The sequence below is a fragment of the Chrysemys picta genome, chromosome 1, assembly GCF_011386835.1.
Source record: "Chrysemys picta bellii isolate R12L10 chromosome 1, ASM1138683v2, whole genome shotgun sequence".
Classification (NCBI taxonomy): domain Eukaryota; kingdom Metazoa; phylum Chordata; order Testudines; family Emydidae; genus Chrysemys; species Chrysemys picta.
In genome coordinates this window covers 12,559,709-12,580,321 of record NC_088791.1, presented here as the reverse complement: position 1 = coordinate 12,580,321, position 20,613 = coordinate 12,559,709, and the positions used below count along the sequence as shown (strand labels likewise).

At 45.7% G+C, this 20,613-nt stretch overlaps 1 protein-coding gene across 3 annotated transcripts in view; it reads left to right on the top strand.

Annotated features, from left to right (window-relative positions):
• The window catches only part of SFMBT2 (Scm like with four mbt domains 2), a 202,655-nt gene that overhangs the window by 167,951 nt on the left and 14,091 nt on the right, over positions 1-20,613 (top strand). For all 3 annotated transcript variants that reach the window (XM_024106345.3, XM_065552962.1, XM_024106344.3), the window contains exon 16: positions 12,643-12,752. In XM_024106345.3, coding sequence (XP_023962113.2) covers positions 12,643-12,752 — 110 coding nt within the window. The remainder of the gene's footprint in view (positions 1-12,642; positions 12,753-20,613) is intronic.

The following is a 20,613-nucleotide window of genomic DNA, read 5'->3' as shown; positions in this document are numbered from 1 at the left end:
GTACTGACAAGGGACTCTCTTTTACCCATTTTTTAAAAATCTCGGTTGCTGTTGGAAAGGCTGCAGCCTATTGTCTCACAGTATGGGAGGCAGCACTGCAAAAAGCCCCAAGCTCAAGCTGCGTTTCCAGGGGCGATAGCTTGAGTGGAAATTCCGGAATCCAGAAGAGTCCCCGCAGAAAGCAGGATCCGGCGTTTGCAAAGCAAAAGGTGACCGTTGCCAGATCTGAAAGCAAGGCCCGAGCCTTGTGCTGACGGTGGATCTGGCTGTCTGCTGCTCTTCTGAAAGAGAGCACGGGACAAAAGAAAGAGCATCCGCTTCCGTTTTGTAAGTGGAAGAGAAACGTGAGTTGCACCAAGCTTGTACTTAGACTAATGCTCTTCCCCCTCGATCAGTGGAACATTTTGGTTTTTTAAAGCAGAGAGGATAGTTGAAAGAGGCCAGATCCTCAGTCGGTGTAAAACGACATAGCGGCATTGACGTCAGTAGTGATTACACCAGCTGAGGACCTTACTCCATACAAGGACACTATCCTGATCAGCCCTCTAATACCGTCACACACGGCCTGATTTTTTCCATTGCTCTGCACCTTGTGTCATCGTTTACACAAGGGCAGAGTGGAAGCACCAAATTAGAACAGTCGTATGTTACACTCGCAGGTGTGAATGACTTCAGAAAGTGCAGGGTAGGGGAGAGTCAGACCCCGAGTGTCTAAGGGGAAGATCCGTGGTTTACTGATTTCTATCTAAGCACTCAGGTGTGAAACATCCATTCCCAGCTGTCCAGAAAGCTTTCTTCCCATAAATAAATGATCTTTTGTGGATTTGGCAGAGAAATGAGCAGGAATGGAGATACCAGTTGACATGAGGTGACACGTTGCGGTCCTCACAGCCCAAATCCATGCAGCAGAGAGACGAGGGGGAGAAAAGCCTTTTGCAGCCTTCAAGTCCTAGTTCATTCCCATGCAGGAGCCCGATTGTTATCAAAGAAAACTCCGCAGCTTGTCAGTTACATAACCCACAACGTTTTGAATGAAATAGAAGATGTGGTGTATATATATAGTGTGTGTGTGTGTGTGTGTGTATCATATATATATATGTGTGTGTATCATATATACATGTGTGTGTCATATATATATATGAATTTCCAGATCTGCAGCTGGAATAACTCCACTAGATATATATATATATATATATATAAGTTCGGGTTTCGGGTTTCCAATAATCAATAACCAATAGTCAATAATTAATCAATAGCTTATCATTAATATAGTTCGAATGTATTAAGAAATTTTAAAAGACCTTGGATAAGTCAGAGTGATTGAATTTATTAAACGATTAGATATCAAAACAGCGCCCGACAGAAATAGGTATCAATCATAGTTACCACAATCCGTAGAACTGACCCTGCAGTATGACAAGCGGATCCCAGTCTTGTCTTGGTTCTGATACAGGGCCGGCTCCAGGCACCAGCGGAGGATGCACATGTCTGGGGCGGCACATGCTAAGGGGCGGCATTCCGTCCATTCTTGGGGCGGCACAATCCGAGCCGTTTGCTTGTTTGGTTTTTTTTGCTTCGGCAGTTTGGGCGGCAGTCTGAGCGGCACTTTTTTTTGCTTGGGGCAGTAAAAATGGTAGAGCCGGCCCGGTTCTGATAATTGCTTATCCCTTCTTACTCATTATTTTAGGATTGGTACGTTATATTTATATATATATTCCTGTCTGTTGCAGTTGAAGACATTGCTTGCACAGTCAAAAGAGCAGGAAAAGGTCACTATTTCTTTCTTAACAAGTTCAGCAAGCTTGTATTTTCCTTTCTTAGCGTGACCAAAGAGGATTATGGGAGTCTGGTTCATGAGTGAGCTAAAGGTCTTACAAAAGTCTGGTTCATAGGTTCATAGGCCCTGCCTTGTCACTTTAAATTTATTTATGGTGCCACTTATTTAAGCAGAAAGCTGTAAGTAAGATATTCAGTAACAGTAACTTGTTTCCTCAGAGTTACAAAAGGATTAGCAAGTAAAGCATTTGTTTAAATTTTTTGCTCTTTAACCAGACGTAAGTGGCAAAATAAAATTAACATAATGACAATGATAATTATTTGTAACACAATCAAACCCTTGAAGGTTACTTCTATTTAAGTATGCGACAATAGAATATTGAGATCCCCATCATGAAAGAACTGATTGAGATCACTTTGCTTTTCCCAGGCTGTTGCTAATTTGCATAACATGGGTATCTTTCTGATTTAACAAAATCTTCATAGTCAAGGTTAGTGGGGTAATGCATGCATCAAAAATGGGTACCATCGCCTCAATTTCATCCTGACGGTCAGGCTCACTGTGGGTTGTAGACACATCATTAAAAACTGGACTGGGGGGTATAACAGTTTGTCCAATCACAGTGCGTTTTTGTAGGATACAACAGAATTTGGAATAGTGGCATATAGATCATCCTCTCCACTTCACCAACTTGAGACTGTAGCAACTAGCTTCCCAGGCTCACTCAATTGGTCTAGACCAGGATGATTACACACTGGAGTGACGATGTCAAAGACATCACACGTACACTTGTATCGCTATCCCTTAGCACAGTGGCTCTCAACCTTTCCAGACTACTGTACCCCTTTCAGGAGTCTGACTTGTCTTGCGCACCCCCAGTTAAACCTCACTTAAAAACTACAGGTACTTGGTTTCAAAATCAGACATCAAAATACGAAAGTGTCACAGCCCACTGTTACTGAACAATTGCTGACTTTCTCATTTTTACCATATAATTATAAAACAAATCAACGGGAATATAAATATTGTACTTACATTTCAGTGTCTAGTATATAGAGCAGTATAAACAAGTCGTTGTATGAAATTTTAGTTTGTACTGACTTCACTAGTACTTTTTATGTAGCCTGTTGTAAAACTAGGCAACTATCTAGATGAGTTGATGTACCCCCTGGGAGACTCCTGCATACCCCTGGTTGAGAACCACTGCCTTCACAGAATGAACCATGTGCGGAGTCCTTAATGACTGTGTGCTGTTAGGATATACCAGTAACTGTGGCAGGTCCAGGCATTCCTGTCGGAGGTGTCTTAGGCCACGTCTATACTACCTGCCGGATAGGCAGGTAGTAATCGATCTATTGGGGATCGATTTATCGTGTCTCGTCTAGACGCGATAAATCGATCCCCGAATTGATGCCCATACTCCACCTCGGCAGGAGGAGTAAGCGGAGTCGACGGGGGAGCCGCGGCGGTCGACTTGCCGCCATGAGGATGGCCAGGTAAGTCGAACTAAGATACTTCGACTTCAGCTACGCGAATAGCGTAGCTGAAGTTGCGTATCTTAGATCGACCCCCCTCCCCAGTGTAGATCAGCCCTTAGCGATAAACTTAGTGAACAGACCACTGCCAGTGTATTGAATACTGCAGTGTCAGGGTCTCATCTGGGCAAACGCACTGCAAGGGTACGTAAGGGAAGCCAATACTGTGCATGACCTTTTAAAATTACATGAGCCTTGATTTGAACGTGGTGTCCCTGACCCCAAGTTTCTAATAGTGCAAAAAGGGACTTTTTACAGGGTTTGACACAATGATTCCTTTCCTTACCAAATTTAGAAATGCACTGTGGTCAATATCAGGTAAAAGTAGTTGTTTATCCTTAATGTTGGGGAATTTTTACCTTATTTAACATTTCTTAGGGTGCTACAGATAGTGGTTAACACATAGCTCCCCTAGGCAGAACAAATAATCTCTTTAACTTGCCCTTTTATTTATATTAATTAACATTGATTTTATTTGTATTTAGTTAAACAATATATCAATATTGTGCAAATTATAAATGGTACATTTTCTTGTAGAACGAACTCTTTCACACCTGTAAAACCTTGATGGGAGTGTTGTCCGCCAAAAAAAAAAAAGGGGGGGGGGGTTCAGGACTGAGACAAATGGCAAAGACTTCAGCCATCACGGCAATGCAGCTACCTCTGGGGTGGGACATGACAGCTGTTTTCACAGCAACTCTGCTTAACAATTCATAGATTTAGTCAATTTTAAGGCCTCAAAGGATCATTATGATCCTCTAGTCTGACTTTCTGCATAACACAGACCATAGAATTCCATCCACGATCCTTACACCTAGTCCAAGAGATTCTTGCACTATGCCATCTCTTTCCAAGAGACAGACAATTTCCTTTTAAGACTCCAAGTGATGGATAATTGACCACGTTCATTGATAATCTGTTTCAGAGATTAATTACCCTCACTGTCTTAAAAAAAAAAATCATGTTGTTTAGTTGGTTTTGGACTTTGGCATAAGGTGACTCTCCTCTCCTGACACACAAAAGGGGAATAAGCCAGTATTTGAAAAACAGGAGGAAAAAAATGTTCAACTATTGCACTCATTTTTTCATTTAAAATTTAGGAGCATGGAGAAAGTTGCATAATTCAATCAGATGTCTCAGTCTTGGTGCTCAGAGAATGAAGCAGCTTAGACTGAATTTTAAACCTGATTGAGCAAGGCTGATGGATTTATCATGAGCTATCTGATATGGTGTTTGTACTCTCTGTATAAGCTTTATGGATCTGATGGTGCTCCAGGTGAAGCCAATTTTTACCATTGACTTCAATAGGAGCAAGTGTGAGCTCCATCCTCAGCTGGTATAAATCATTGTAGCTCTGACTTTAACTGAGCTATTCCAGTCTACACAGTTGCTTTATGTTCTCATAGGCCTTGGCTACACTTGCAAGTTACAGCGCTGTAAAGCCGCCCCCAGCGCTGTAACTCACTCCCCGTCCACACTTGCAAGGCATTTGCAGCACTGTATCTCCGTGGTTGCAGCGCTGCATGTCCTCCACCTCCCCGAGAGGAATAACGAGTATTGCGCTGCCACTGCGGCGCCAGTGTGGCCGCCCAATGTGCTGTGAATGGCCTCCAGAATTATTCGGCAGTATCCCACAATGCCTGTTCTAGCCACTCTGGTCATCAGTTCAAACTCTACTGCCCTGGCCTCAGGTAACCAACCATGTGACCCACCCTTTACATTCCCCGGGAATTTTAAAAATCCCCTTCCTGTTTGCTCAGCCCGGCGTGGCGTGGAGTGCTATCAGCGAATCTTTCCAGGTGACCATGCCTCCATGCGCCAAGCGAGCCCCAGCATGGAGCAATGGCGAGTTGCTGGACCTCATCAGTGTTTGAGGGGAGGAAGCTGTCCAGTCCCAGCTGCGCTCCAGCCGTAGAAATTGCGATACCTTCGGGAAGGTATCAAAGGACATGATGGAAAGGGGCCATGACCGGGACGCCCTGCAGTGCAGGATTAAAGTGAAGGAGCTGCGGAGTGCCTACCGCAAAGTCCGCGACGCAAACGGCCGCTCGGGTGCTCCCCCCCCGCAACCTGCCGATTCTACAAAGAGCTGGATGCGATACTTGGGGTTAACCCCACCTCCACTCCAAGCACCACCATGGACACTTCAGAGCCGGTGTGGGGAGGGGGGAGGAGGAGGAGGAGGAAAACGGGAGTGATGGTGGTGGGCCGGATGGAGACACCCCAGAATCCCTGGAGCCATGCAGCCAGGAGCTCTTCTCGAGCCAGGAGGAAGGTAGCCAGTCGCAGTGGCCGGTACTTGGTGGAGGACAAACAGAAGAGCAGGTTCCCGGTAAGCGTTTTTTTTTTTTTCGGGAAGGAATTTTTTTGGTGCGGATTCTTTGGGAGAGGAGGATTAGGCATGCATGCCTAGATGTGGAATAGTGCATCGATGTGGTTTATCACATCGCGGTAATCGGCCGCAGTAATCTCTTCGAATGTCTCATCCAGAACGTGTGCAATGCGCTTGCGCAGGTTTATAGGGAGAGCCACCGTGGTCCTTGTCCCAGCCAGGCTAACGTGTCCACGCCACTGTGCCGCGAGGGGTGGGGGGACCATTGCTGCACACAGGCAAGCTGCATATGGGCCAGGGCGGAAGCCGCTTTGCAGTAGAAGACCCTCCATTGCTTCCCAGGTCACCCTCAGCAGCGAGATATCGTCCAGGACGAATTCCTGTGGAAAATGTTGGGACAGTGTTCAGTGTAGGTGCCCCCTGCAGCTGTTGGCTCTCCCCAAGACACAGAAACCCAGAGGACAGTACAGCCCTGAAACAATCAGTCCCCCTTACTCACCATTTTGAGGCTCCCGTGGGATATGTGTGCTCTGTTTCGGACGGGAAAATTATGCTATTGTGTAGACCCTGTGTGTTTTCTACTCCTTAAGTGCGGGGGGAATCATTACTGTCTGGTATAAACAATGCTGCCTCTGTTAAATGTTGCATTTTGCTTATACAGCTGCATCAACCTTGAGACCTCAGCCGTCCCTCTTATCGCCTGCTCAGAGACTACAAAGACTCAGGAAGAGACCGCGAAAAAGCAAAGAAGACATGCTGCAAGAAGTGATGCGGCAATCTATTAAAGAGAATGAGAAAGCACAGGACTGGAGGGAGAGAGAAAGCAGGATCCGCCAGGAAAATGCAGCGCACCGGCGGCAAAGCACCGCGCACCGGCAGCAAAGCACGGATCGGCTCATAAGCATCCTGAAGCGCCAAGCAGACGCTATCCAGGAGCTCGTAGCCATGCAGAAAGAGGAGCAATAATGCAAACGCCACCCCCCCCTTGTCCCAAAACTCTTTCCGTTGTGCCCCACTGCCACCTCCAACCCACTTTCCCCAACTTCCGTGTTCTTCACGCCACCCGCTGCCTCCAACACCAGTATCTTCACCACCCAGCCCTGAAAACCACAACCCTTACCCTCTGCACTCAACCCCCATCACCATGCAGTATAGCTGCCCTGAAGTGCAGCACTCACTGCACAGCACACCAGACAGGACATACGCGAATCGGTGATTGTACCGTTCCCCACTCCACCCTCTTGTTTCTTTTCAATAAATAATTTTTTTTCTTTTCAATAAATGGATTTTTTGGCTTTGAAAACATTCTTTATTATTGCATAAAGTAAAAGACTCCTTAGCCCAGGAAATAAACAGGCACTACAAGTCTGCTTGTCTGCTTAGCAAACACTGATTCCTAAAGATTGGAACTACTGCACTTCACTCCCATGCAGGGCACCAGATATCACTGCTGGTTTTCAGCCTCAAATTGCTCCCTCAAGGCATCCCTAATCCTTGCAGCCCCGCGCTGGGCCCCTGTAATAGCCCTGCTCTCTGGCTGTGCAAATTCAGCCGCCAGGTGTTGAACCTCAGAGGTCCATGCCTGAGTGAAGTTTTCACCCTTCCCTTCACAAATATTATGGAGGATACAGCACGCGGATATAACCACGGGGATGCTGTTTTCGGCCAAGTCCAGCTTCCCATACAGAGATCGCCAGCGGGCCTTTAAACGGCCAAAGGCACACTCCACAGTCATTCGGCACTGGCTCAGCCTGTAGTTGAACCGTTCTTTGCTGCTGTCAAGGCTCCCTGTGCAGGGTTTCATGAGCCACGGCATTAACGGGTAAGTGGATCTCCAGGGATCACAATGGGCATTTCAACTTCCCCTACCGTGATCTTCTGCTCTGGGAAAAAAGTCCCGGCCTGCATCTTCCTGAACAGCCAAGTGTTCCGAAAGATGCGTGCGTCATGCACCTTTCCAGGCCAGCTTGTGTTAATGTCAATGAAACGCCCACGGTGATCCACAAGCGCCTGGAGAACCATAGAGAAATACCCCTTCCGATTAACATACTCGGATCCTAGGTGGGGTGGTGCCAGAATAGGAATGTGCGTCCCATCTATCGCCCCTCCACAGTTAGGGAACCCCATTTGTGCAAAGCCATCCACTATTTCCTTCACTTTACCCAGAGTCACGGTTCTTCTGAGTAGGATGTGATTAATGGCCTTGCAAACTTGCATCAACACGATTCCAGTGGTCAACTTTCCCACTCCAAACTGGTTTGTGACCGACCAATAGCTGTCTGGAGTTGCCAGCTTCCGGATTGCAATAGTCACCCGCTTCTCCACTGGCAGGGCAGCTCTCAATCTCGAGTCCTTGCGCTGCAGGGTGGGGACGAACTCCTCACACAGTCCCATGAAAGTGGCTTTTCTCATCTGAAGTTCTGCAGCCACTGCTAGTCATCCCAGACTTCCATGACGATGTGATCCCACCACTCGGTGCTTGTTTCCCGAGCTCAAAAGTAGCGTTCCACGGTGCTGAGCATGTCCATGAATGCCACAAGCAATTTCGTGTTGTACGTGTTACGCAGCTCGATAGCATCGTCGGACTCCTCACTCTCACTGTCACTTTGGATCTTAAGGAATAGTTTGACAGCCAAATGTGACGTGCTGGCGAGACTCGTCAGCATACGCCTCAGCAGTTCGGGCTCCATTTCCCGCAGACAGATCGCGCTGCACAGAAACCGTTGAAAGATGGCGCCAAAGGTGGACGGAAACAAAGGGATTTCTGGGATGCGAAGCGATGCATCACGGGGCATTGGGACAGGACCCAGAATGCCCCGCACCCCCGCCCTCTTCCCACAACCCATGGCACCAGAATGGGAAGAGGTGCTCTGTGGGATAGCTGCCCATAATGCACCGCTCCCAATAGCGCTGCAATTGCCACAAATGTGGCCACGACAGTGCGCTGGGCAGCTGTCAGTATGGACAGACTGCAGCGCTTTCCCTACTCAGCTGCACAAAGTCAGGTTTAACTCACAGCGCTGTACATCTGCAAGTGTAGCCAAGGCCATAGACTATGTATTTATGACATCATGGGCCAAAAATGGAATCCGTCCTCACTGGCATTGGAAAGCATAGTAAAAGAGAAATACATGTGGATTCAAGAAAGTTGCCCAAAATTAGTTACTTGGATCATATCTAGCTATGCTGAAACCAGTGGAAGTTTAATTGAATGAGATCAGGATTTGGGCCCAGATCCTATTGAAATCATGGGAGTTAGATGCCTAAATACCTTTTAGGGAACTTTTTAAAACCCAGTTCCCTTTCCCCCAAGAAGTAAAGTAGTGTTGAACTGTGTGTGAGATTAAGAGATAATGTCATTGGAAGAGAACACTGTTAACATGGTAATGGACTCCTGCTGGAAGGTTAGTGACAAGCCAAGGGACTTATAGGAAATAAACACAGAGACAAAGCTAACGCTTTTTTCCCTCCCAAAGGGAAATTATTATCCCGTCAAAACATTATTTTCCAATGTGAGCTTAGATGACTAAGAGTCACGGTGGAGACAAGCCAATTCAGAGAAAAACGCTGGTATTGTTAGCATCGGTACAGGACTGAAATAAATTGGGTGTCTAAGGTAAAACCCAGACAGACTGAGCAGTGGAACTCTGTCCCTCCAACTGTACTTGGAACAGATATCACTTTAATAGGTGATCAAGGCAATGGTGTCTAAGTGAGTCAGTCAGGCCACAAATGCCTGATTTCTGTCTTTCTTTCTTATCTTTTTATTTAGGTAGGAAGCTTTGAACAGGTTTACAGATCATTGCCATGTGCATATCGGAGATGAAACAATAATCATCACAACAGTGCGCTTTTGTTTAGAGAAACATTATGCCGCAATGTAATCATCAGAGTTCTCTATTTAACCGGGTTACCCTACTACAGACTGAATGTCTTTTCACTCCTAGGACGTGTTGTTTCTGGTGATCAAATACTTCATTTCCAGCTCTGCCATTGACGGGTTGCGTGGTCTGGGCAAGTCACTTAGGGACACATTTTCAAAACAGCTCTGGTTCCATTTAGACATCAAAATGAGTGGCCAGATTTTCATGAGCTTAGCCCTGTTGAAGATCTGGCCTGTAATGGCTCTGCCTCCATTTGCAAAATGGAGAAAATAAATAGGGGTTGTGTGCTGTTCAGTTAATGTTTGAGTGCTAAGTTTTATTATCTATGGATTAACTAACCATTTAAAGAACGATCTGTCCTTTCCCTTACAACTGCTGAACAACGGAGATGTGTTATTCACCTGCTCCATGGTCCTTGTGAATGCATGGAGGGGAAAGATTGCAGGAATGGGACCTGTATGACTGAACGGTTCTTGATCTAAGTCAGATTCTTTAATTCGTGACATTCGTGGATGGAGTAGTGTCTAGCTGGGCCAAAAGAAGCAGGCTCCAGGTCCCAATGGAAATCAGCAACGTCAAGAGAGCTCCCAGGGGCACAATCAGACAGTCGATGAAACGTGAGGAGCGGGCAGCACCTCATGAAGCAAATGAGAGCAAAGTGCATGCAAAGGAGAAGACAATGCTGCAGCACAGCAAGCATGCGGTCATTTGTGGGTGACCTGCAGATAGAAATACAGGAGAAACAATTGTTACCGGTGATTTGCCTCATTCCCTATAGGCTGTCATAAGAATTAGAGGTGGAAGAGGCCATCGCCCTGTCAATGCAGGATTGTTCACTTCCCCGTGTTACGTTTCCTAGTGCTGTGTCCAGTCTAGTTTTTAATATGTCAAACAGTTTGGCTGCCACCACTACCCTGAGGATCCTGTTTTGCAATTCAGTAGCCCGCAGCATTAGGAAGTAAGGGAGGTCACACTCCAATTGATCAAGCTCTCTCTAACAGGCAATTGTTTATTTCCAGCTGGTGCTGGATTGAGAAGACACATTAATGTGAAGGGGATATGGGGCATCTTAGACACAGGCTGGGTAGGACACCAGTTCAACAAAACATCCAAGTCTTAAGTGCTTTGCTGAATTGGAGCCTAGATGCCAAGGGTAGCATATCTGGAAGGAGCATCCTTGAACCATACTGGGGACTGCTCGCAGCCATCCCAAGTGGCTTTTCTCTGCCGTTGGCCTTGCCTACATTAGGTCTTTGGGGAAAACCATGCGTTGTTTCAGGACCACCAGTGCAGTTGTGCTGGTGGTCGCAATTATGGGAGTGTCAGTGTGGACCGGGCACCAGTGTTCACATTGCTGTGTTTTCTGTACTTGTTGGAAGTGAAATGAGGGAACTTTCCCAAAAGAGGCTAGTGTAATAGATGCAGCTACGCAGGCCAGCGAGGGTGGGAGCACTCAAAAGGCCATTCAACTCCTATGGCTGTGAGTCACACAGGCCAGTGCCCCTGTCAGTTCTGCAGTGGGTGATGGGAGGGGAACAGTTATGAGCGTTGATTGGCTGAGAACATACGGATTTGTCCTTTTTTTTTTTTTTTTTTGGAAGGCAGTGTGAGCCACTGGGTAGGATGCTAGACTAGGACTCAGGAGACTGGAGCTCTATTCTTTGCTCTGCCACTAGCCTGCTAAGTGACTGTGGGCAAATTTGTGCCTCAGTTTGCCCATCTGTAAAATGGGGATAATGATCCCTATCTTCCTTTGTGAAGTGCTTTGAGATCTGTAGGTGAAAAGCATGGTATAAGAACCTGGGAGTATTATTATTGTACACTGTTTTGAGTATTTCAAAGTTCATTTCTTTTAATGAGCGGTCTTGTGAAATCTACAAAGGTCTAATAACGAATTAATATCTTGCTTCCACTAAGAAGCAAACCCATCAGGCTATTCAAATTATGCCTGCTTTACATTGTAATCTGTAGCATTAAGTGAAATTCATGACTGAAAATTATCCAACTTGGTTTCCAAAAATGATGGCAAACTCCCAAGACTAGGGTCCTACCAAATTCACAGTCTATTTTGGTCAATTTCATGGTCATGGGATTTTAAAAATCATAAATTTCATGATTACAGATATTTAAACCTGAAATTTCATGGTGTTGTAACTGTAGGGGTCCTGATCCAAAATGGATTTTTTTGGGGGGGAGGGTCTGAAGGTTATTGTAGAGAGGTCGTGGTATTGCCACCCTTACTTCTGCGCAGCGGCTGGTGGCAGCGCTGCCTTCAGACCTGGGCAGCTGGAGAGTGGCGGCTGCTGGCCAGGAGCCCAGCTTTGAAGGCAGCGCCCTGCCAGCAGCAGCGCAGAAGTAAGGATGACGTGGTACAGTATTGCCAACCTTACTTCTGCGCTGCTGCCTTCAGAGCTGAGCCCTCGGTTAGCAGCCACCACTCTTTGGCCACCTAGCTCTGAAGGCAGCAGCGCAGAAGTAAGGGTGACAATACCGTGATCCCCCTAAAATAACCTTGAGATCCCTCCTGCAACCTCCTTTTGGGTCAGGACCCCTAGTTTGAGAAACACTAGTCTCCCCCATAAATCTGTATACTATAGGGCAAAATTACACAAAAAAACAGATTTCACGGTCTGTGACATTTTTTCACGGCCGTGAATTTGGTAGGGCCCTACCCATGACTGGAAAGGATGCAAGAGATCATCTCTACTGTCTGCTATTATGATCTAATCAGCTTCTCTCTTGTAATAACGTCTGGAGGCGACTGCAGTGGGGGTGGGGAGTAGATGTGTTTAGAGTCAGTTGCAAATCTGTGAAGGATCAAGTTAAGTATAGGGTGTTAAAACCAGCTCACCCTCCCCCCCCCATAGAATCGTGTAAATACCATAGAATGTTAACATGCACATTGACAACACCTGCATTACACTTAAAGCACTGCTTAGATTGTAATCTCTCTGGAGGCGGGGACCTCTGTCATTGTGAATATATACAGTGCCTAGCACAAAGGGGCCCTGAGTCAGTTGTTGCCTCCAGATGCTACTTCAGTGCAGATATGAGGATAGTGACTATGTGGTCACTCTATTAAAGCTATCAGTGTTTACTTTTGTCTTTCATTAGGTTCTTAGCATGGTAATCAACGCAGCTTACAAACCAGGCAGCGTTCTCCGAGAACTGCAGCTAGTTGAAGACCCGCACTGGAATTTTCAGGAGGAAACACTCAAGGCAAAGTCAGTATTTCCATGTGTTACCTACTCATTCATTTATTTTCCATTTTGAATAAACAGAGCTGGTTGGAAAAAACAAGGGATATTTTCATGAAATTTTTCATTTAGGGTTTTTTTTCCCCAATTTTTTTTTTTATTATTTTTTTACCAGTTCTATAACAGTTTAAACATTGAAACAAAATTTTCTTGAATATTTCGTTTCAGGTTGGTTTGGGGGATTTTGGGGAGCAGGGCAGCGTTTGATAAAAAATGTAATGAAAATTTCCAATTTTGATCCTTTTCAACCAGCTCTTTTGAGAAATAACTTGCAGTGGGAAAACCAGATCTAAGTGTCGCTTCAGAAAGTGCTGAGTTTTATGAAATGCTGTTTTGATGTAAACTTTATCTATTCTTAAATGGTACTAATCCAATTTGTGGTCTCATAAAATAAAATACATTTGTTATTTTTAATCTCTAATTTAAGGGCCCTTTAGCAAAGAAAGCCATAACAAGAAGCAATGGTTGGAAGCTAAACCAGACAAATTCTGATTAGAAAGTAGGCACACATTTTTAACAGTAAGTGTGATAAGCCATTGGAGCAAACTACAAAGGGAAGTAGTGGATTCTCCATGTCTTGAAGTTTTCAAATCAGGACTAGATGCCTTTCTGGAAGATGATGTTTAGCCAAACATATGTTACTGGGCTCAGTAATAACTGGGTGAAATTCTAAGGCCTGTGTTATACAAGAGGTCAGACTAGATCAGGGGTGGGCAAACTACGGCCCGCGGGCCACATCTGGCCCGGGGGACCCTCCTGCCCGGCCCCTGAGCTCCTGGCCCGGGAGGCTAGACCCTGGCCCCTCCCGTGTTGTCCCCGCTCCCCTGCAGGCTCCGCTCACTGCGCTGCCGGTGCAATGCTCTGGGCAGCACAACTGCAGAGCTGCAGCCTGACCCAGTGCTCTGTGCTGTGCGATGGCGTGGCTGGCTCCAGCCGGGCGGCGCGGCTGCCTGTCCTGGTGCTCTGGGCGGCGTGCCTGTAGAGGGGGCGGTCAGGGAGAAGGGGTGGTTGGATGGGGCAGAGGTTCCGGGGGGGCAGTCAGGAATGAGAGGAGGGATTGGATGGGGCAGGAGGGGCCGTCAGGGGGCGAGAAGCAGGGGGGATCAGATGGGGGCGGGGGCTGGGCTACGCCTGGCTGTTTGGGGAGGCACAGCCTCCCCTAAGCGGCCCGGCATACAATTTCGGAAACCTGATGTGGCCCTCAGGCCAAAAAGCTGGCCCGCCCCTGGACTAGATGATGTAATGGACTCTCTTGGCCTTAAAATCTATGCATTCATGCCTCTTTTATATAATAGTAGACAGTTGTTTGTACTCATCTGTTTCTCCCCCATTATAATTGAACACTGTCATTATATGTATTGAAATAGTTGGTTTCTGAAATACAGTGCTATGGTTGGCTATTGTATTGAATCTTTGGCTATACAGATTCCACGGTTAGCTATTTCCTACTCAGATTGTGAGGTGCAGAATTTAGGACCCTTTTACTCTAAAGTCGTTGAACTTGTATCATTTGGCCCAAGGAGGAATCAGGGTCAGAAAAGCAAAACTACTCAAAAGTCTTAGCTTTTTGTATTTCATTGTGAATTCAAGAAAGACGTGGTTTTCTCACACAATTTTACTAAGGGAATAGGATTCTTTTATGGAGCAAAAAGGAAACCTATTTCAAATGACGCTTGCGTCACATTGGAAACATGGACATTGGCATTTTTTGTATATTTTCCACTGGAAAACATTCCCATCTCCCGGAAATTTTGCATCAACTGGAGTTTGGCAGATGCAAAATTTCAGATTTTTTTTTTAAATTCAGTAAAAAGAAAGATATAAGCAGTCTGATTTTCATTGGTGCGTCGCTCCTGCAGTTCCTCCTGACGTCAGTGGGTGCTGCGAGTGCTCAGCACATCTGCAAATCAGGGTATAATTGTCCAGTTTTAGGGTCCAATCCTGTAAACATTTAAGCCTGCAAGAGACTTTGCTGCTGAATGGTCCCATTTGGGATGACTTGCTTGAGCAAAATTACTCCCATGTATGGGGGGGAGGGATAGCTCAGTGGTTTGAGCATTGGCCTGCTAAACCCAGGGGTGTGAGTTCAATCCTTGAAGGGGCCATTTAGGGATCTGGAGCAAAAATCTATCAGGGATGATACTTGGTCCTGTTGTGAAGGCAGGGGACTGGACTTGACTCAATGACCTTTCAAGGTCCCTTCTAGTCCTACACTTCTATGATTTCTATATAGAAATATGTGCACAATCAGATCCTTAAAACAGGATTAGTAGGACTTATAGGCCCTTTGAAATTCAGCCAGCAGAGGGTAACATAATCAAACATTTGAGCTGGACTGACATTCCTTCCACAAGATAGCAGTGGTGTCTTGTACACCCAGCCATACATGAAGTGTACAGAATGCCATGGTCCAGATCCCATAAAAACAGTCAGATTAAAGCCCCAAGAACTGCAAACTAAGGGCCAGTCTACACTACTGCACAACATCGTCTGCTGAAGAGCACTCTCCTGTCAGTGTAATTACTCCACTTCAACGAGAGCTGGAAGCTATGTCAGCGGGAGATGCTTTCCTGCTGACGTAGCGCAGCGTGGAGAACACTTTAAGTCGACAAAAACAACAAGGAGTCCGGTGGCACCTTAAAGATTAACAGGTTTATTTGGACATAAGCTTTCATGGGTAAAAACCCACTTCTTCAGATGCATGAAGTCTTTAAGGTGCCACCGGACTCCTTGTTTTTGTGGATACAGTCTAACACGGCAACCCCCAATACTTGATATTTAAGTCGACGTAACTTGCGTCGCTCCAGGGAGTGGCTTTTCCACACCCCTGAGCGACGCACATTACAATGACTTAAGCGGTAACGTAGACAAGCCCCAAGACTGATTTGATTTTGGCTTATTCATTTTGAGTTTGCTTGGGCTTCTGCCGATGTTTCTATTGAATCTGGCTGAACAGAATCAAAACCAGACTCGTGAAATCAAAGGCCTCAGAATTCTGAAGGCGACGCACGACACGTCGCATCAGATATGACAGCCCATGCCACTTCTGAATCCTAAAGAGCTGCTCAGAGCGAGAATATGTGTGTTTAAGCCAAGTTTCAAGAACACTGGACCGCAATGGCATCTTCTAGCAGACTGCTAACGATGACAGCTGGAATGTTCGTGCTGTAGTGTGATGCGGCCCGTCACCACCTTCCCTCTGATGTTAAGTGACAACTCCTTCGATCTTGATGGTGTTGCTATTAGTCTTGGGGGAGAGGGAGACAAAGGGAGGGATGTGCCTTCCCACCAGCCTGAAAGCTGAAACACTGCCCACCAGGAATAAATTAACTCAGCAGCCGGGCAACCTGTATTCAGTTTACTCTGCTGTCAGCAGCGACCATCACGGAATGAATTACAAGAGCCTGGCAAAGAAGACGGAGAATTGAGAGGGTCCAAGAGGATGCATGCACACAGCGAGATCACAGTCACCCCCCAGCCCCATCAGTATTCCCTGACAATGGTGTGACGAGCTAGAGATGTCATGCCTGATCCCCTGAGTCCTCCATGCTCAGAATCCCTACCGGGGTCAACGGGAGCTGCCGGTGCTCAGTCGCCCTGATCATCAGGACACTTATTTCAGTGCCTAAATCTGGATTTATGGGCTTGACTTTAGGCACCTAGATTTGAAAGATTGGGCCTTTGAACCTTCCCAGTGCCCTAGTTTCTACACCTGTAAAATAGGGCTAATCATGCTTCATACCGTGCTTTGAGATCCATGGATGAAAAATGCACAGATACGCGCCTGTCTGGGGCTTGTTTAAACTAGAAACTCAAGAATATGACCCGTGGCGAAGCCACACCAGAGAAAAGATGTGCCCTGCCCAGCTCTAGCAGCCAATCGCAGCTGTAGGATTCTGTTAATCTGTCTCTAATCTGAATCCATTGCTCATTTATACCGCACAAGTAGGTTATGCTGAGTTTCAAAGAGGAGGCTATGTTAACAGTCAGCCGGGCACGCTCCACATGTACTCCCGTGCCTTTGGTACGAAGAGCTCTAACATGGAGTCGTGGGGTGAAACTGAGAAAGGGGAAGTGTTTTCTACTCTGGACAGGTTCTTACCTCATGCACAGCACTGAAGTTAGAAGACAATGCTGTACGCCCCACAGCGATTTAGTTCTTGGGTATGGTGCTGCTGCATCGCAAGTGGTTCAAAAGTCCAATTCTCAAGTGACGGTCCTTGCCACAGATAATGCAGGCGTAAGCAGCAGGGCCCGGAGATGAAGCCGGGTCACGATTGACATTTGAGGCCTGCTGCCCTTTGCTTTCCTCTCTCTCAATCACTTCTCTTCAGCCTCTTTGATTCCCAGGTGCAGCGCAGCCCTTCAGTGCAGCCTGTTGCTAGCCCCATCTTCCTAGCTTGTGACACTGTTGAAAGTTTTCAAGTTCCTCTTACAAACATCCTTGAGCCTGAGCCTAGGTCACCCCGGTGGCCTTGGAGCATTGTAGTAGCTGGGTGAATGTCAGGAAGAACTTTTGAGTAACCTGAGCAGAGAGGAAGGATGGCCTTGGGGTTATGCCACTTGACAGAAATGCAGATGGGCTGAGGTAAATTCCTGCTGTGCTACAGACTTTCTTGGGTAACCTTGGTCAAGTCACTTAGTCTCTCTGTATGTCAGTTCCCCATCTGTAAAATAGCAGTAACAATCCTTCATTTCTCTGTCCCATCTATTTACATTGCCAACTCTTCAGGTCAGGGACTGTGTTTCACTATGTGCATGGTGGGTGGGACCTGGTCTCCATTGAGGCATCTAGATATGATGGTAAAACATAGTAATAATAAACATTTCATCTGTGGAATTGTCCCCTGAGGAATGTAGTAGAAGCCCCATTGCATGGTAGATTTAAAGCCAGAGTGGACAAAATGCTAATTTACATTTACGATGAGCAACAACCCTGCCCTGGCAGGGGGGTACACTAGACCAGGGGTTCTCAAACTGGGGGTCGGGATCCCTCAAAGAATCACGAGGCTATTATGTGTGTGTGGGGGGTCACGAGCTGTCAGCCTTCACCCTAAACCCTGCTTTGCAGTATTTATAATGGTGTTAAATATATAAAAAAGTGTTTTTAATGTATAAGGGGGGGTCGCACTCAGGGGTTTGCTATGTGAAAGGGGCCACCAGTACAAATATTTGAGAACCGCTGCACTAGACAGATCGAGTAGATCATATCCGTCTCTAGGTTCCATGCATATCTGAATCGATAAAAGATTTTATTCTAACATTTAATCAACATGGGTTTTTAGAAGAGCAATTCTTAAAATAATTTGCTTTTGTTTAAATAATCTATAATTTTGTCATAATATACTAATTTAGGGCCCAATTGTGGACCACTAACCCTGGTGAACACTTACTTATTGGAAAAGTCCCATTGGTGCTCATGGAGTTACCAACTCAAATAAGTGCTCACCAGTGTACATACCGGTTCTACAATCAGGCCATTAATATTTCAGCAATAATAATGTTATGGTTAAAGATGTATGCAGTGGTGTTGTAGCCGTGTTGGTTCCAGGATATTAGAGAGATAAAGTAGGTAAGTTAATAGCTTTTATTGGGTCAACTTCTGTTGGTGAAGGAGACAAGGTTTTGAGCTTAAACAGAGTTCTTCTTCAGCCCTGGGAAACGTACTCCGAGCGTCGCAGCTAAATACGAAGTGGAACAGATTGTTTAGCATAAGGAGTTAAGACGCATGGTAAGATGCCATTCAAGGTGAAGTGGGCAGTAAATATCTCTGTAATTGTAGGACAAAGGAGGGTTAGTCGGTTATAGATTGTTGTAATGAGCCATAAATCCAGTGTCTCTGTTCAGTCCATGATTTTTAGTGTCTAGCAAAGTTATGAATTTAAGCTCCCAAGCTCGTCTTTTGAAAGTGTTGAGCAGGGTTCCTTTGAGGATGAGGACTGAGAGGTCAGCTATAGAGTGATTTGTGGAAAATGTTCACTTACGGGCGATAGGATGTCGTTGTCTTCTACTGTTTTTCTGCGTGAATTCATTCAGGAGCATGACGATTGTCTCATTTCACCCACATACTTACAGCTACTTTTGGTTAAAATGTCTCATGCTCATTCTTAGCCCAACGGTGAATATTTTTCAGGGAAGTTTTTGATAACATTTCATTTGGCCATTTTTAAAACGAACCAGGGTGTGTAAAGTGCATATTTGGAAACGGCTTAGGTTGTTAGATAACTTTCAAATTACTAAAGTCAGTTTCAAGCTACACCATCCACCTCTGTGATGTCCCATGTGCGGGTCAGAGTAGCATTGTTTGGTCATCTGAGGCTGCAGATCGATCAAATGGGTCTGGCACAGAAGTGTAACCTCTCTCCATAACCATGATGAGGCCATGTCAGGGGTGCTCCCAGACTGAATCCCAAGGCCCAGACTGAATCCTGATTATGAGGAGTCTAAGATGTTGGTGGAAGATTAGATACCGCTAGAGTAAGGTCATGGCCACATTTTCATTGATTTTGCCTAGAAAGGGAGGCAGTAATTTGTGAGATCATTGGCTTCCAGGATTATTTATTTTTGGAGAATTTTCTAGAAAAAAACCCACATGCTTCAAGGAGTCAGGATCTCGGAGAGAAACATTGAGGGTTTATATCAGTAGCAGTCCCAGTCTGCATTGGATTTCACCAGCCATGAAGGGCGGGGTCCAGCTCATATTTTGTGACTCAAGCTACGTCTACACTACCCTCCGGATCGGCGGATAGCGATCGATCTATTGGGGATCGATTTATCACGTGTAGTGTAGACGCGATAAATCGATTCCCGATCGCTCTCCCGTCGACTGCTGAACTCCAGCTCAGCGAGAGGTGGAAGCAAAATTGACGGGGGAGCTGCAGCGTGCTGCGAGGACGCGAAGTAAGTGATTCTAAGTCGATCTAAGATACGTCGACTTCAGCTACACTATTCTCGTAGCTGAAGTTGTGTATCTTAGATCGATCCCTCCCCCTCCCCCCCCCCCCCCCAGTGTAGATCAGGCCTCAGATGTTCTTCAGAGCCTCTAGTACTGTATTTGTGAGAGCTGCGGTTTCTCTTAGGGATGGTGGGGGTTGGCCTGGGGTGTTTGTGGTGCATACTTTGTGTCTGCAAGACACTCCCTCATATACAATTGTTTATTCTTTTCAGTGAGGTAAGCAGTGAGTTCCTTGCTGAGGAAAGGGGCAGAGTCCAAGAACTGTTGAAGGAAATTCAAGTTCGCTAGTCAGTTGACTATTCAAAATAGCCCCAATGACCAGTGGGACTATTGGCTGAATTCTGAAACGGTTAAGTGCTTTGAGGACTGTTGAGAGCTCCTGCTGTTTGAAATATCTATTTAGCACTAGGCTTTTCATGTCTTGGAGGATGCCTTAGCTTGTTTTTCCTAGTAAATTCTCCTATATGGGTCATTACTGTGGGGATCTTTGAAGATTCTTTTTCCTTTGGCTTTAGATGTAAAACATGTAATTAGAAAAGCAAGATTGTTCAACCGAGCTTTGTGCTACAGTTGATATTGCTGAATTTTAAAGTCTTACAGGTTATTAGTGCAGGATGCTTATTACTTAAAAGTAGCTGGCAAAATGAGATTCTTATCATGATGGAAAATATAATATCAATAACAGTAATATTTTAATGACACTAATGGAAAAATGGTTTTCTAATTGTAGCCAGCGTAGGTCTTTTCCTGAGGCTGTCAGAGAGTAGTTCAGATTACATTAATGACTTTAGAGTTAAAAGGTTTAAAGAGTGGTATGTATGGAAAATATTAGTAAATCTTGTTTTACAGCTTACAGAGATACTGCCAAGACCA